We start from the raw sequence: 14,882 nt of genomic DNA, 5'->3' as shown, positions 1-14,882 counted from the left end.
TCACTTAGTTTTATCCCCATCCTTACTTTTATCTGCATCCTTACTCTTATCTGCATCTTTACTTTTATCCGCATTAGCTTTGTCTGTTTGTTTTGTGTCTGGAGCCTTATTACCAAGATCTGGTGACATTCTACGCAAGCTCATAGACCTGTCTCTGTGTCTGTCCATTCGAATTAACGATTTGCTGACACCACTGGGCACATTCCGTAAGTACATTTCGGACTTTATCCGTCTTTGGGAGGTCAGGGTTGGACGTAAGTCTTTATAATATTCCTCTATTTCTTGAAGTGTGAGATTTTTTGTTTCGGGCAGATAGAGGTAGAGGAAGAGGCAGCCTGTCGAAAAATAATACGTCCAGATCACGAGTTACCTACAGATAGGTAAGTAATTAAGTGTTTTAATTTTAAAGTTACTTAGCCTTAAATATATACCGGAATCAAGCAGAAATCTTCAAATCTATGTATTCAAACCTTTAAAACTTAACACAAGAAAAAGTTAAGCTTTATTTATTTATCATAAGTAATTGAATACTACCTAATAAGGAACTAACTCCAAAGCCCATAATAGTAGCGGCGTAACCAAACGCGTCCCGCACATAGGGAAAACTCTTATTGGCGCCAAACATGAGAAAGTTTAGTATTGCTATTGATATTCCACCCAAAATGCCACGAATCTGAAACAGCATAATACTATTCATGACCTAAATCCAATTTTATTTCTACAAATTATGTGTTATTTTTGTAGGAATTTCTACATGAAACGAAAAAGAAAAACTATCTCGGACAGGCGCACAATTTAGGAATGGAACTTATTTCTCAAAAAGCTAACAAAACTATCAGAATAATTACAATTAAGTAGGAAAAGGTCATACAATAGTCCCGTAAAGAAAACTGGAAAGAGAAAATAGAAGGTAAAAATTATACTGTAATTAATTTATCTTACCTGCAAAGGATACAATTCAAACATAACAAGAACGGGTAGTGGATAATGTCCCAAAGACGCGAATGTTATGTAAGCCACATAGCACATTTGTGGGTATACACTGGGATAGTCCATGTATATCATTATAAAGCTTAGGATAATAGCAGAAACACCCACTCCGAAACCTGGTGAAGACAAATTATATAGACATGAAAGTAATACATATTATGAACTTTTGTTGGATAAGGGATTAAAAATGGGCTCATTTTGTGTAGTAGTAAGAATTTTAATTATAAGTACGATACTAGATAAAATATGTCGATTCAAACAGAAAAATAAAATTACTATGCTTAATTTCAAGGATAAAAAGTAAAAACGTTGACGTTTTATGACTAGACTAGATACACAAATAGTTCCATAAAAATAAGCAAAACATTAGCAAATGGCTTAACTAAAGGACTGGAGTGATTACTGGTTAAAATAAAAGGTAATGTAAACCTGATATAAGTGCTAGAGGTCTTCTGCCAACTCTAAGGATAAGAGCCGATGTTAGTATTCCTGCCAGGAGTCTTGTAATGCCCAACATGACGTTCGCCATGTGAGCGTCCACACTCGACTTTGAATGCTAATTCAAAAATAATAAAAAGAAATGAATGATATAAATAAATCGTTGTTTTAGATATTATGTAGGATATTATGTGATTTTGAAAATAAGTATTTAGTACCAGTTGGGGTTTATAGTTTGTGAAAATAAATCTAGTTAAACGCTGATTAATTATTATCAACGGAAAGATTGGTTATTTACTTTCATAGTTTATTGTGCAAAGTGTCTACGCCAGATTTACCTCCAAAATATCAACAGCCCACATCGTAACTATAGTAACTCCAGAGACCTGAGTGATCAGCAGATACATAAACATCAAGAAGAACGGCTTACAGGAAGACTTCATAAACATTGCTGCAATCTGCTCCTTTAATGTTAACCTACAAATTCAAATTGCTTGTAAACTTATGCAATAGCTCGAAGAATATCAGTAAATTATTTGACAATTTATCACAGAAAACTATTAAATACTTTTCTACTCACTTTCGTATATTATTATCAATTTTAAAATCTAGCATTTCATCCATCTCTGCATCAATATTATGTTTCTTTGAGCGAAACTTTTTCAGTGATTCCTCTGCGTCTTCTATTGACGATTTTTGTAATAAGTAATACGGTGTCTCAGGAAGGAAAATGTTACAAACCACGAGAATACATGAATAAATACCGCAAATATAACATAGTATTGTCCAGTCTAAGAACGATCCTAAGCCAGCCTGAAAAATATTATAATATTTACCGTTGCACAGAAGATTAACAATAAAATACCTATGTTATTAATCGAATCGAACATTATGATTTTAAAATAAGATTAATTATTTACCGTTGCACAGAAGATGAACAATAAAATACGTTATTAAGCGAACATTAGATATGATTATAAAATTGGGTGAAAAATAGGGACTTCCTGTATATTAATGAAACATCTTATCGTCTTAATTAATTATAATATTGCGTGGAACAGCTTTTTGAATTCATTTTGAGGTTTTTTGTGCTATACGTACCTGAGTCGTAATTCCGATCGACATAGCAATATTGGGAAAGGAGCCAATCACCCCCCGCATGTTTGGTAAGGAAATCTCCGTCATGTACACTCTGGGTACGCTCATCACCATTCCGATGCCTATTCCAGTGATGACTCTCCCTAGCAATGATATATTATTTAAGAATTCATGGTGTGATAATTTTGAAACATTTACATGTGTTTTCTGATACTTATCTATTTATTTGAGATCAAACCGGATATGAATACCTACAACAATATTAAACGTGAATAGGTACCTAGACATTATTCCGTTACCAATTTATTTTAGGAAAAAATTTACTCCTGTACAATTATTATTGACATCACTAAAGCACTTACCATTCTTGAATTCTGTCCTAAAAAATTTAATGATAGGTACATAGTTTTATTACCTATTATAATCTGGAAAGCGGTTTGCGCGGAACCAGTATAAAACCAGCCAATAGCCACGGGTATACCACTGAGAACAAGCATGATTCGACGCCCAAAGTTATCCATGCAGTATCCACATATTACACAACCAATCGGTGATACCAAGGTGAGGACACTAGCTGAAATTTAATTCTGTGTTTATATTAAATACACACACAGAACTAAGCAATAAATTGCTCTAGAATGAGGAATATCACATAATATTCTACGAATGGAATCTATTATCCGTTACATTTTTAGCTATTGCATAGCTTCTATCGCGGGCCTTGAGCGCGGGGACCGAATCGAGAAATTCCGTAACGAAAAAACCTCACGCTCCCCACTCCGACGGGCGGAGGTGTAGCTTGAAGGCAAATAAGGCATAGCATGCAATAGCTTTACCGCGGCAGTCCCCGAGTGCCACACGTCGTTTTTTTATCTAATACTAATGCTTCAAGTATAAAATTTGAAGAAAAAGTAGGCAAAAAGGTAGTAGACGTAGCGAACGTCTACAACCGGAACGGAAAACGGATTGTGCTACATGGTCGGATAGAATTTATGTATTTCATAACTACGCAGACAGACAGGTATAATAGCCAATTTATCAACGGCCAATATACAAAAGTTTAAATTTAAAATAAAGTACCTATATTACTCACCAATCCATGACTCGTCCGCCACGGTCAAAAATATTTCAGAATCTGGTGAATTCAGTTGTGGTATGGCCACTGCTGAGAAGCCGAACGTGAGTCCAATAGTAACTATGGATAAGTTCACCCATATGCCATATCCAAGTTGGATTAAAGAAGTTGCTGTCCAGAAACCTGGGTCAGGGTATGTGAATTCCAGGGACATTTTAACCCATAGCTGATACTTTTATGCGATAGAGTGCAATAGTAAGTTAAGTTTTTCGATTTGCGTATTAAAATACATTAATAGAAGTATTGATGTAAACACTGCACTTTGCTGAATTGATTTGACATTAATGGCAGGATTGTTCATAGACATAGAGAATATTAAGGAGAATATATTTCTGATTGCAATAGGTTGTATTTGTATTTATTGGAATGAATTAACTGTGGAATTAACTAATCTGTGTAACTAACAGTGTGCTAACATTATATAAAATTGTTATTAAATGAGACCTAGGTACCTTTTTTCCTCTCCAATCGCTTTATATCAATAAATAATGTTGATTGAAACTTACCAGCTTCTAGATACCAATTTAAATATTTATCATACGCCATAGTTTTACGGTCACTACCTTTATTTCGCACAACCTATTCTTGCATTCTGATCCGGTAAAGCACAAAAAAACAACAAGTTAACATTTTATCAAAATTTATTCTTCATTCACATCCAAATTTCTTTCTTATTAAAGAAGTGCGGATAAATAAATGGATACGTGTGTTTATTGTTAGCAAATTCCGCTTTAAACAGGGGTATTTTCTTCCCGCCCATCCTTGATTTGATGTTCTCATCAAAAGCAGATAGGATTTGCAATAGAGTGCCTCGGGATATTGAGTCAAATTCTACGCCGTCTACATGTCGTATAACACCATGACCTATGGAACAATGATTAATATTTGTTTTGAGTTATATATATATTTTTTTTGTATTAGACATAATAATATTAAAACGCAAATAAGTCCCTATCTAGTGTTGTTAACATATTATGAAGACGATATCTATTAAGTAGGTGTACTTACTCTTGAATATGGTACGAATATTATGGCCAATAAAATAAGATCTGAATAAAAAAATGTCTACTTTTAATCAAATTAATCGCAAACATTGGTATACAAGGATATTGCCGATACAATTAGATGCTTAGTAAATATTTCAACACTAAAGAGACAGGTAAAGCAAAATCCATATTTCAATAAAATTAGGCTTACCTTTACTTTCAATAAGGCTTGAAATAGAACTACTCTGTATAATGCATAGTATGCACGTGAAAACGATAAGGTGCAAAACAAACGTTTGATTCATTGAGAACGATTCAAAACACTGATCGTTGTTTCAATGTAGAGCTAAAAACTTAAAAATAAAATTGAAGTATCTAGGTCAAATCTAGGTAGCTGTTTTGTCTTTGGCATTATCTAATAAGTAGGTACCATTTATTTCGGAAAAAAAATATATATTTTTTTTATAATTAACTTATAATTTGTGAAATAAATCATTTACCGACTTCAGAAAAAGAGGAGGTTCTCAATTCGGCCGGTATATTTTTTTTTACTTTTATGTTTTTTTCGAACAATTTCTTGTCCTCCATATTTTTAGTGATTGCAGACTGTAGTATCACTTGATTATAAATATACAAACAATAAATAAAAAATCAAATAAAACAATAATTAAACAAATTGACTTTTTATTTCCATGCTTCAAGCGCAAAAATTCATTTACATCAAAAAATAAGGCAAATCTCTTTGTACCTTCAAATGCTGACTTCTAAGTGCACAGCTGCCACAATAGCACATATTATTTAATTATTACGATTTGTTAATAAAGGAAAAAATACAAATTTTCTTAGTAAATTCAGTTAAAATCTGTAAAAATCCGAACCATAACATTAAAACATGTGAACTTTATTCGTACCTAACTGAATACAATGTAAATTACACTATATGTATAATAATCATCACAATGTCTTAAATATATGGAAAATATAAATAACTTCATTACATAATAACACATTAAATAGGTAACAATAATTAATTTGAATAAGGGACTTTTCATCACCAAAGTTTTCCAAAAGGGAATTCTGATGGACCAACTCATAATATAATAACAATAAAAGCAATTGATCGATATATTATGATGACATATCTTATAAGTAGCCAATAAAGGTAATAAAAAATATAATTTAATAATAAAAGATCCCTTTAAACTCTAAGTTATTTTATTTTCTACACATATAGAGATAAAAAATCAAGAAAAAATCAAAACGTGAAATGAAAAAAAAATCTACTTCCCTTCATTAACAAACCATAGTAACTTTTTATAGATAATTAAAATATACAATCTGTATAAATGCTATTCTCTTTCAATACATAAGTACTTATATACAAACTCTATCTACAAAACTTATAATAAATAATCACTTATTGTTCCTTAAATGGCACTAATTCTTAACCTATTTAATTAATACTTTTTATTTTAGCACATTGGTAAATTTATTATGATTAGGACTTTTGTATACAATTTCAAAACATTTAAAAAACCTCAAAAACACAAAAAACTTATTTTTTTCAGCTTTTTTATTCCATCAAAATGCATACCTTTTCAATTTTTCCCCATGTATCGCTTTACAAACTTAATGAAAATGGTCATTCGAGTATTTTGGCTTTGCACAATTAATTATCTTTAATAAGAACATTACAATAATTTTGTATACAGGTATATAAATCCAAAATTGTATACATTTTTTTTAATTTAATCTAAAATTTACACCAAAAATACAGTGTTTAAAGAAGAAGTAGGTAGTTTTCATTATTTTTTTTGAAGATTCTTGTATTGTTGAACCATAAATTATTGACTGATAAAAAATAATTTATTTTTACAAATGAATACTATCATGTATGTAAATTTTATTAGCAGATAGTATTTAATATTTATCGTGTACTTAATATTTTTCAATAAATAAATAATAAATTATATGATAAAGAACAAAATTAACTTTCCTTTCGGAAAGTGTAAGTCGTAGGTTCTATTCATAATAAAAAATATAATTTAAAAAATTAATAAACTACTTTCATTAATTGTAAACTAACACATACTAATATGAAATAAACATTTTTTTTATAATTTTGGGGCATGTACCCCACTACTAATAGTATATAGATTTTTACAGAATAATTCTACCTTATACATTGATTTCATAAATTAGTTTATTGTCTCCATTCAGATTAAAAGCCATTGAAATAAAAATAACATAAAAACTAAAAAAAATCCGATCTAAGAAAAAAATGATCGGTATGTAACTGGTATTGTACTCATATCACAAAAACTAAAAGCAACAAATGTACAAAACTAATGCATCACTATTAAAAATATAAATACATAATATACATTATTTTGTTCCCAAACAACTAATTACCTACAAAACTACGCGAGGTCTGTCTGTGCGTTTTTCTTTAGAGTTTTCGTTCTGCCGCAGAAATAATCTTCTATCTCTTGTAAGGTACGGCCTTTTGTTTCTGGCAGGAATACGTAGAAAAATGCGGTACCTGAAATAGTAATTATTTCTTAATTTAACACAATTAAAAGATGTGTTTAAAGGATGTGTGTGAAAGGAGGAAGCGTACATTTTATTGTAGGTAGTGTTGTAGATTTTTTCAAAAAAAAAATGTAAGTAGCCTTAACTCAAATAGTTTAGTATTTTTTACATTTAATTGAATCAGTTTTATACTAAGTGAACGATTGTTTCAAAATTACTACAACCATAAATCTGCAAAAATGAAAAAAATGTCTATTATTTCAATATCACATACGCATTCTACCCATTACGCAAAAAAAAATACTTGCAACATCAAAAATCCCAAAAAATGACAAAAAAAATACTTACCAGCCAAAGACAGCGCGCCATACAATCCAAACGCGCCATAGTCGTTGAGCGCGTGTTTCAACAACGGGAACGTTTTCACCACTGAGAATATTGACAAGTGCGCCACACATGTTGTCATACCACCCACTATACCACGAACCTTGAAATTAACAAATAATTTTATGATATAATGAAGAAATAAAGGAAACTTCGTATAAATACCCTCGAAACTGCATTTTATTCGGGGACCCTTATGTGCTTAAAAACTGCCGTTTTATATGGGTAAAACAAAGTGAGTATATTTGAAAATATTTGATCAGGTTAATAAATTTTTGAGAAGGTACAAGGATAATTTTATATAGTACCTGTATTCTAAAAAAAGAGCGTGCGTGCCGAGCACACATGTAGGAAGTGAAACTTCTTTGACAAGATTCAAAGATACCTACCAAAATCGTCCCCTCACTCTATGGCGTGACGGCATCGCCATGACGCGACTTTGAAATTTTTCCTCTCAACGCGCCTAAAGAAGTTTCACTTCAAAAACAAATTGGTATAAATTTCTGTGCAAAAAAAAAGTTTTTTTTCCATATATCTGTCATTTCTACACCTAAATCTAGTATAAAACCTCACCTGCGTAGGATAAACCTCTCCAATCATGATCCAGGGCACGATCAAGAAGCCGAGCGTACAGAATATCATGAACAAATATATACTGGCCACTGGGATCCAGGAATATTGCGGTTGGATATTATTATCCTTCCAATATTGTACGTAATAGAGATAGACCGATAAAACTGTCATGGATGTGCCGCAGCCGAGAGCTGGAAATTTCAATTATTTTAGCTATAATAGATATTTTTTCAAGTTATACAATGGAAAAAATAGTAACAGGGAGTAAATTGGAAGAGGAGGCTTCTGGAGTACCTAAGTTTTCACATGCAAGACATAAAAATACTTCTTTTATAATGTGATCAGTGGATTGCGTCATTTTCCCGGAATAAAAAGTAGCCTATGTCCTTTCTCGGGTATCAAAATATCTCCATACCAAATTTCATGAAAATTGGTTCATTACTTTAGGCGTGATTGAGTTACAGACAGACAGACAGAGTTACTTTCGCTTTTATAGTATTATACCCGGCGCGGCCTAAGATGATCCCTATGACAGTTCGTCTTAGTGATTGCTCGTATGATGGATCGTGTCGATACTTTACTATTTTATAGGCAAAGGCGTGGTTTGCATTTAGCCACGTCGGTAAACATGTTTTTACAAATATTATAAAATGAATTTTTAACGTCTATTATGTAAACGAAACGGTAAGTAAAACGAAAGTTTTCCAAAACATAAAAATGCACCTTATCATTTTCTCGTAATTTTTAACCCGTTAAACACAGTGTATATTATTTTATCATGAAAATGGAATCCCCCATTTAATTTTCCTAAAAAACTTATATTATCATAGGTAAGTAAATTAACGCGAACGGTAATTAATTAATTAATTATGCTGCGATCTTCTGTTCCATTAAATAGTGAATGAACTATAGCTTAAGCATGGAAAAAATGTGAACTCGTTTCCATTATCGAAATTTGTTTATCGATACTTTCCGCACTAGTCGATAAATGCCAACGATGTAAGTTTTGAAGGACGTAAACGTAAAGTCAGATTGACATAATTTCTCGTTAATGTTATGAATTGTTATAATTCCAACGGAATATCATTGTAATGGCATAAAGCTACGTAAAAATTAATAAATGCCATTTTTAGACGACTCCAATACGTTTCTAATTTAATGGTGACGCCATTACAAGTTTGTCTCTTGAGAATAACTGTCAGTGTCATAGGGATCATCTTAGGCCGCGCCGGGTATAAGTATGGATATGAAAAAAATCCATTATATTTTTTATCTTAATTTCGAAACTACCCACAGCTTTAATTAATTTTGACTGACTTACCAGAAACAAAAGTGAGTGGTCGTCTACCACAACGCCGGCACAGTATACAACCCACCACTGTGAATATCACACGTAGTACACCCATTGATATTGTTAAAGAATATTTGTCTAGAGATGCGCCTGAAGCCTGGAAAAATTTAAAATTAAATGTTTTATTTATATTTTTAGTCGTTTGAATTTTGAAATAACATCAAAGAGGAAACACCTATTTTTTTTAAATGACTTTTTAGTTAATGCGTCAATCTAAATGTTCTAATGTAAAAATTACCATTTCACCTTCTAATTTTAAACATTATAACTATTTCATATACTTATAAAAAATTAACAACCGACACAGTTTTTGAAATTTAACTGCCCTCATTAAAGTGCTTGAAAAATAGTAAATACTATACATACTTACTTACTATTACATATTTAAATTACCTCAAAAACTTCAACAGCATAAAACGTGATGGTATTAACACCACACCACTGGTATATGAAGAAGTATAACGCAAGTATTCCGAATGGCTTCAGCGTAGATGGCGCCATGAGCGCTTTGATTATTTCACGCGGCGATTTTAAACTGGAAAAATATGGAAAAAAATATAAAATGTGAAAAATTGTAATTCCAGCTGGAAACTGTCTTCTATTAATTTTGGTCGAAATTCCTATAAATGTAGCCGAAAAGAACTTAACCTATAACAAAAGAGTCTATATGCGTACATGCGTATGCGTGTGTGCGTGTGTATCAAATGCATGGTAGGTGTGTACCTAATGTTTATTTTGTGGTTGATTGAATTAAAATATGGAAATTATTTTGTTTTTTCATAAAAAATACTGTTCACCTTTCGTCTATATACGTATAAAAAAGACATTTCGTAAAGAACCTTGAACATGACATTTAGATGCGAATTTTTTGTAGGTAGGTAAGTATAATGTGTATTTTCACGTGTGCAACAACATTGTCATATTATGGAAAAGTGAAACGTGTTAAATTTGCCGTTTTAGCGATAAGAATTATGTATGAAAACTTAATAAAAATAACAAAATAATGTTATCAAACCATCTGTTCAAAGGTTTAGAATTTAATGTGCAGTTTATGTTTAGTAAATGCGTCGTATGTAATACACACTATTTGCTATACTATTAAACAATTGTTTTGGTTATAAGACCATATTGCTATGATTCTTTTCATCGCTTTTAAAAACGTGTAATACTTAAATACTACACGTTAAACGTGTTCGTGCCTTAAACTATTCAAACTTTATTCGTAAGTTATTACTCAGTATTTCTTGCAAATTATTATCAAGATGTGCTTTATCATGTTATCAAAATAATTTTCACATCACATTAATACACATAATTCACATTAATAATAACTACTATAATCAAATAAGAAACTGCGAGTTGGGTAGGTATAAATAATTTTCACCACACATTGATTATCGTTGTACAAACTCAAGATAGGAATCAACATCAAATATTATTCCATCATAAATCACGACTGTACACGTCACAAATCATAATATTTAGTATTTACCAACTAAGGGATAATGGAAAAACAAAACGCACGCCTACAAACACCTATAAACAAGGAATAGATTAATAATACACGATCATATATTATGCGTATTGAGTGCAAACTGTTAATTATTTACCTACTCGTAGTTTATTTGTTGTTGTTGTGTTGTGTTAACTGTTGGGTGCACTATTTGTAGCTTAATCACTACGTATGTAAGGCCTTTTGCACGAGAAAGTATTTTTTATGGTCTAAGAGCCCGTGGGAGATCGTCCTTCACCGATCTGATAACCAAATGAGAACCAGATACACTGAAATGAGTAGGCAAGCATAATAGCATAATAGGTAAGGTAATTTAATTAAAAATAGCCATGACCACTTTTCGATAGGCAAGCAATTATAGGCATATTTGTTAATAAAAAATACGTCTCATCTGGTTACCAGATCGGTGAAGGACGATCTCCCACAGGCTCTCCTACTATTAGGAATTAAATCAAAAGAGCAGTTGGGGCTGGAGAAGTTAAGGCCTTCGACTTTAATGAAAAAAGTTTAATGTATTTTTTTCTTATCGAAACTGGGCAGATTTATCTTCTACAAAAAAACATTTTCTAAAAGCCTTTGCCATCTACTGTCGTCTTAGTATATCTATCTACAGGGCCGTATTATGACTTCTTATTTCCACAGTTTACGCCAAGAATTGTACTGACTGGCAAATTCATAATATTATGATTGCAATAACCAGCCATGGCAGAAATACGGCCCCTGGTCTTTCATAATCACAATCACTCCAATAACAGTTATAAAACATACTGTCCTGATAAAGCAGGTTTATCCACATTTTTAGTCTACATTCGCTTATTATTTATTCAACTCTTAACTGTACCTATTGTTGGTGTGAATGGAATTATTGGACATGGAAAATTTTCTAATGTGTTAAAGTTTTATTACGAAAATACTAATATACATTATGAATGTAAATTTAGTCTGTCTCTGTGTACATAATATTATGTCTGAATACTTCCACAGCATCTAAAAATAATATATCTAAACACGAACTACTTCTAGGTAATATGTATAATACTTAGTTTGTTTTAATTCTGAGAAGATTTTCATTCCACTTATTATAAACAACATAACATTTATTTATATCATTAAAACAAAAATCACAACGCAATATAGAACTAGACACAAAGAATCTACAATTATCATAGACAAATCGAACTTACGGTTCAACATGATTCTTCTCTTTAAACGCAACCATCTTCTGTATCTCATCTGTAAGATTACAAGTGGATCCCCGTAACTTCGAGAGAGATTTCTCCGCTTTTTCCTCCTTGTTCTGTGTGAGGAGGTAGTTGGGAGTCTCCGGGAGTACCAACATGCCGAGGAGGGATACTATTGGCACTATCGTACTCACACCCGCTAGAATGTTCCATGATGTCGCACTGCCGATAATGTACTGAAAAATAGAAAATAAGACTGTAAATAACTGACTAAGGTTACAGAATAATAACTAGTAGCTTGCTAAGGTATAAAAAAGGAATTGTTTTTAACGATTGAAGTAGTGGAGATAGGACAGTGAAATTTTAGCGATTCCAATGTAAGATGTAGTATTTCGTAAAATGCAGCAACGCCTTCGTTCAACCACCAGTTGAAGAAAAAGTTTTTATTATTTTATAAATTAGGTTAATGTTTTCATTCATTGTTTGCAGAGGAATTTAAAGAAATATGTAAATTAGGAAAGCAAATATTTATAAACATTTTCCTTGTTTTAAATACCTAATTTGTTATCGTTGATGCAAATATTGTGTTTTAGAAAATAAGTGGATAGGGCAATAAATACAAAAATAAATGTTTGTGATGAAAGGTCAACTTAGAACAGTAACATAGAACTTACAGGATTCCGATTTCCGAATATTATAATAAATATTAAACACACGTAGAAATTAGGTAGATAAATTATTCAAAATCGGTTTTCAAAGTATGGATAAGAAAATTGAAAAAAATTTCACACACACATTCTCTAACAATTTCATCAAATTTTGTAATAATTTGTTATTGTATAAACACACATAACAACTATCAAATAATACCAATCATGCCTAATTCTTACATTGTATCAATTATGCCTCGTTTTTAGGACATTTTTCACACACGGCACGATCTGATCGCATACTAAGCTTGCGATTGTGCTATGAAAATCAAATGGCTGATAAAAATGCATATAGTTTATCATCTACAACTTACTAGTGCTTCAACATCAATATAAAACACATACAAAAAAGTACGTTACATTAGCTTATTCAATTGTTCACAGAAAAGTATGCCACATTTCAGGATAGATGTCTTCTTATCATGATGACTGTGACGTATTTATATTTAAGCTGCCTAATCATCATTGCACGAAATTCATCATAATGTAGATACTATTTACACGCACGTTTTCACAAAGATTTGAAGGAATTTCGCAATTTACTTAGCTTCAATACGTCATATGTTATTAGTTATCTGAAACTGAAATATTTTGTGCAGTCTCATTTAGGTAAATACCTAAATAAAATTATTTTACCTCTTCTAATTTAAATAATAAATATAAAAAATAATAAAATTATACCTCTATATATAAATAATGGATACTACATCCATTATTTATATATGCAGGACAGAATAAGGTTAATCGTTTGAAAAATGAAAGGGCACATTGGATAATTAATTTACCTTAGATTACAAAATAAAGTACAGATGGAGCATGACAACCGCCCGTCGCCCTTGTCAAAGAAAATACGAAATCAAAAACAAATACGTCGCTGCACCAGTGCTATAGCGCATATAGTGTCATGCAATACGTCAAAAAGGGTTTGCAATTTTAGTAAAAAAATGCCGTCTTGTGATAATAAAACGCTGTAAAATTTGTTCCCGAAAACAAAAAAAAAAGATAAAACATCGTTTCACAGGTTTTCTGTAGATTATTTGGCTGATTTATTTCTTTAATACGAATAATAATTTTACAGATATGAAGGAATACAAAACTTCAACGTATGTTGCCAGTATTTTGAAAATGAATTTGCCATTTTTATTGGTAAAACGGTAAAATGGTTAAAGGATCTTCAGGGTAATGCTGTTGGATTTTTCGATCGTGAATGTGATTATTTGTATAGTGCACTAAAGGTTCATGATAATAATTATTAGATTATTTTAATAAGCATAATACATTATTTTGTTACTTTTATAAAGCTTAAAAACGTCATAGTCGTTTTCGCTAGCGATTTAATTTATGTGAAGTCCATGATGGATATGATGAAAATAAAATGTCCCGTATTCTCGACTAAAAACTCGCTATTCGTATTCATATATTATGAAAAATAAAAAATAATATAATTATTATAGTTAATATTGAAACTTTTTTTATGTAATTTATTTAATAAAAAATTGAATAAAATTATTTTGTCCATATATAACTTTAGTAGGCAGGTACTCTATGTAATAAAAGAATTTAAATAAAAATTAAAACTTGACTTCTCATTTATGTATATAGCCTACGTCACTACAGCCACTAACATAATAATTCAGATCATTGCAATGAAACCTCACAACTCAAAATCGGTCCAACGGTTTATACTGCAGGGCGTGTCAAAGAAATATTATACATACATCCATAAACTCGAAAAACATAACCCTCTTTTTTCCGTAGTCGGGGAAAAATTTGGGAAATTTTTCAATATCTGGCCACATTACACGCACACAAAAGCACCGTGTACGTACAGTGCAGCGGCGAAATGACAGCACACATAGCTTTATTGAAAATGACGATAAATTATTCGGTTTAGTTCGGCAACGCTCCATCTGTCTTTTATTTTGTAATCTAAGTAATTTACCTACTTGTAGATTAATTCGATTTATTTTATTAAAATTATTTTAAACCAT

At 31.2% G+C, this 14,882-nt stretch overlaps 3 protein-coding genes across 5 annotated transcripts in view; all 3 read right to left on the bottom strand.

Moving 5' to 3' along the window:
• Nucleotides 1–3,815, bottom strand: LOC123692617 (facilitated trehalose transporter Tret1-2 homolog). The gene is made up of 9 exons (XM_045637381.1): nucleotides 3,620–3,815; nucleotides 2,942–3,100; nucleotides 2,530–2,669; nucleotides 2,009–2,241; nucleotides 1,767–1,905; nucleotides 1,420–1,546; nucleotides 943–1,106; nucleotides 535–673; nucleotides 1–335 (listed from the first exon to the last, which is right to left on the bottom strand). Exons 1-9 carry the CDS (start codon nucleotides 3,813–3,815, stop codon nucleotides 1–3), a joined length of 1,632 nt encoding a protein of 543 aa, XP_045493337.1.
• Nucleotides 3,816–4,290: 475 nt separating this feature from the next.
• On the bottom strand, nucleotides 4,291–4,953 carry LOC123692829. Its single transcript, XM_045637627.1, has 2 exons — nucleotides 4,859–4,953; nucleotides 4,291–4,525 (listed from the first exon to the last, which is right to left on the bottom strand). Exons 1-2 carry the CDS (start codon nucleotides 4,950–4,952, stop codon nucleotides 4,314–4,316), a joined length of 306 nt encoding a protein of 101 aa, XP_045493583.1. The 5' UTR covers nucleotide 4,953; the 3' UTR covers nucleotides 4,291–4,313.
• Nucleotides 4,954–5,314: 361 nt separating this feature from the next.
• The window catches only part of LOC123692453 (facilitated trehalose transporter Tret1-2 homolog), a 29,296-nt gene continuing 19,728 nt past the window's right edge, over nucleotides 5,315–14,882 (bottom strand). For all 3 annotated transcript variants that reach the window (XM_045637202.1, XM_045637200.1, XM_045637201.1), the window contains 6 exons: nucleotides 12,185–12,417; nucleotides 9,881–10,022; nucleotides 9,458–9,584; nucleotides 8,137–8,327; nucleotides 7,528–7,666; nucleotides 5,315–7,189 (listed from right to left, as the gene is read on the bottom strand). In XM_045637202.1, the coding sequence (XP_045493158.1) occupies nucleotides 7,068–7,189; nucleotides 7,528–7,666; nucleotides 8,137–8,327; nucleotides 9,458–9,584; nucleotides 9,881–10,022; nucleotides 12,185–12,417 (954 nt within the window). In that variant the 3' untranslated portion in view covers nucleotides 5,315–7,067. The remainder of the gene's footprint in view (nucleotides 7,190–7,527; nucleotides 7,667–8,136; nucleotides 8,328–9,457; nucleotides 9,585–9,880; nucleotides 10,023–12,184; nucleotides 12,418–14,882) is intronic.

Source organism: Colias croceus, chromosome 6, assembly GCF_905220415.1.
Source record: "Colias croceus chromosome 6, ilColCroc2.1".
Classification (NCBI taxonomy): domain Eukaryota; kingdom Metazoa; phylum Arthropoda; class Insecta; order Lepidoptera; family Pieridae; genus Colias; species Colias croceus.
The sequence above is the reverse complement of the archived record's forward strand: the minus strand, read 5'-3'. Positions and strand labels throughout refer to the sequence as shown.

Bases quoted from the DNA above. Each gene is read 5' to 3' on its own strand.
- LOC123692617 (XM_045637381.1), bottom strand. From the start codon at position 3,815: ATGTCCCTGGAATTCACATACCCTGACCCAGGTTTCTGGACAGCAACT. The intron at 1,906-2,008 runs GTGAGTAGAAAA...TTGAATTTGTAG, and splicing joins ATTGATAATAATATACGAAA to GTTAACATTAAAGGAGCAGA. The intron at 1,107-1,419 runs GTTTACATTACC...TGTCTTCACCAG, and splicing joins ACCTCTAGCACTTATATCAG to GTTTCGGAGTGGGTGTTTCT.
- LOC123692829 (XM_045637627.1), bottom strand. From the start codon at position 4,952: ATGAATCAAACGTTTGTTTTGCACCTTATCGTTTTCACGTGCATACTA. The intron at 4,526-4,858 runs GTAAGCCTAATT...ATTGTTCCATAG, and splicing joins AAGCCTTATTGAAAGTAAAG to GTCATGGTGTTATACGACAT.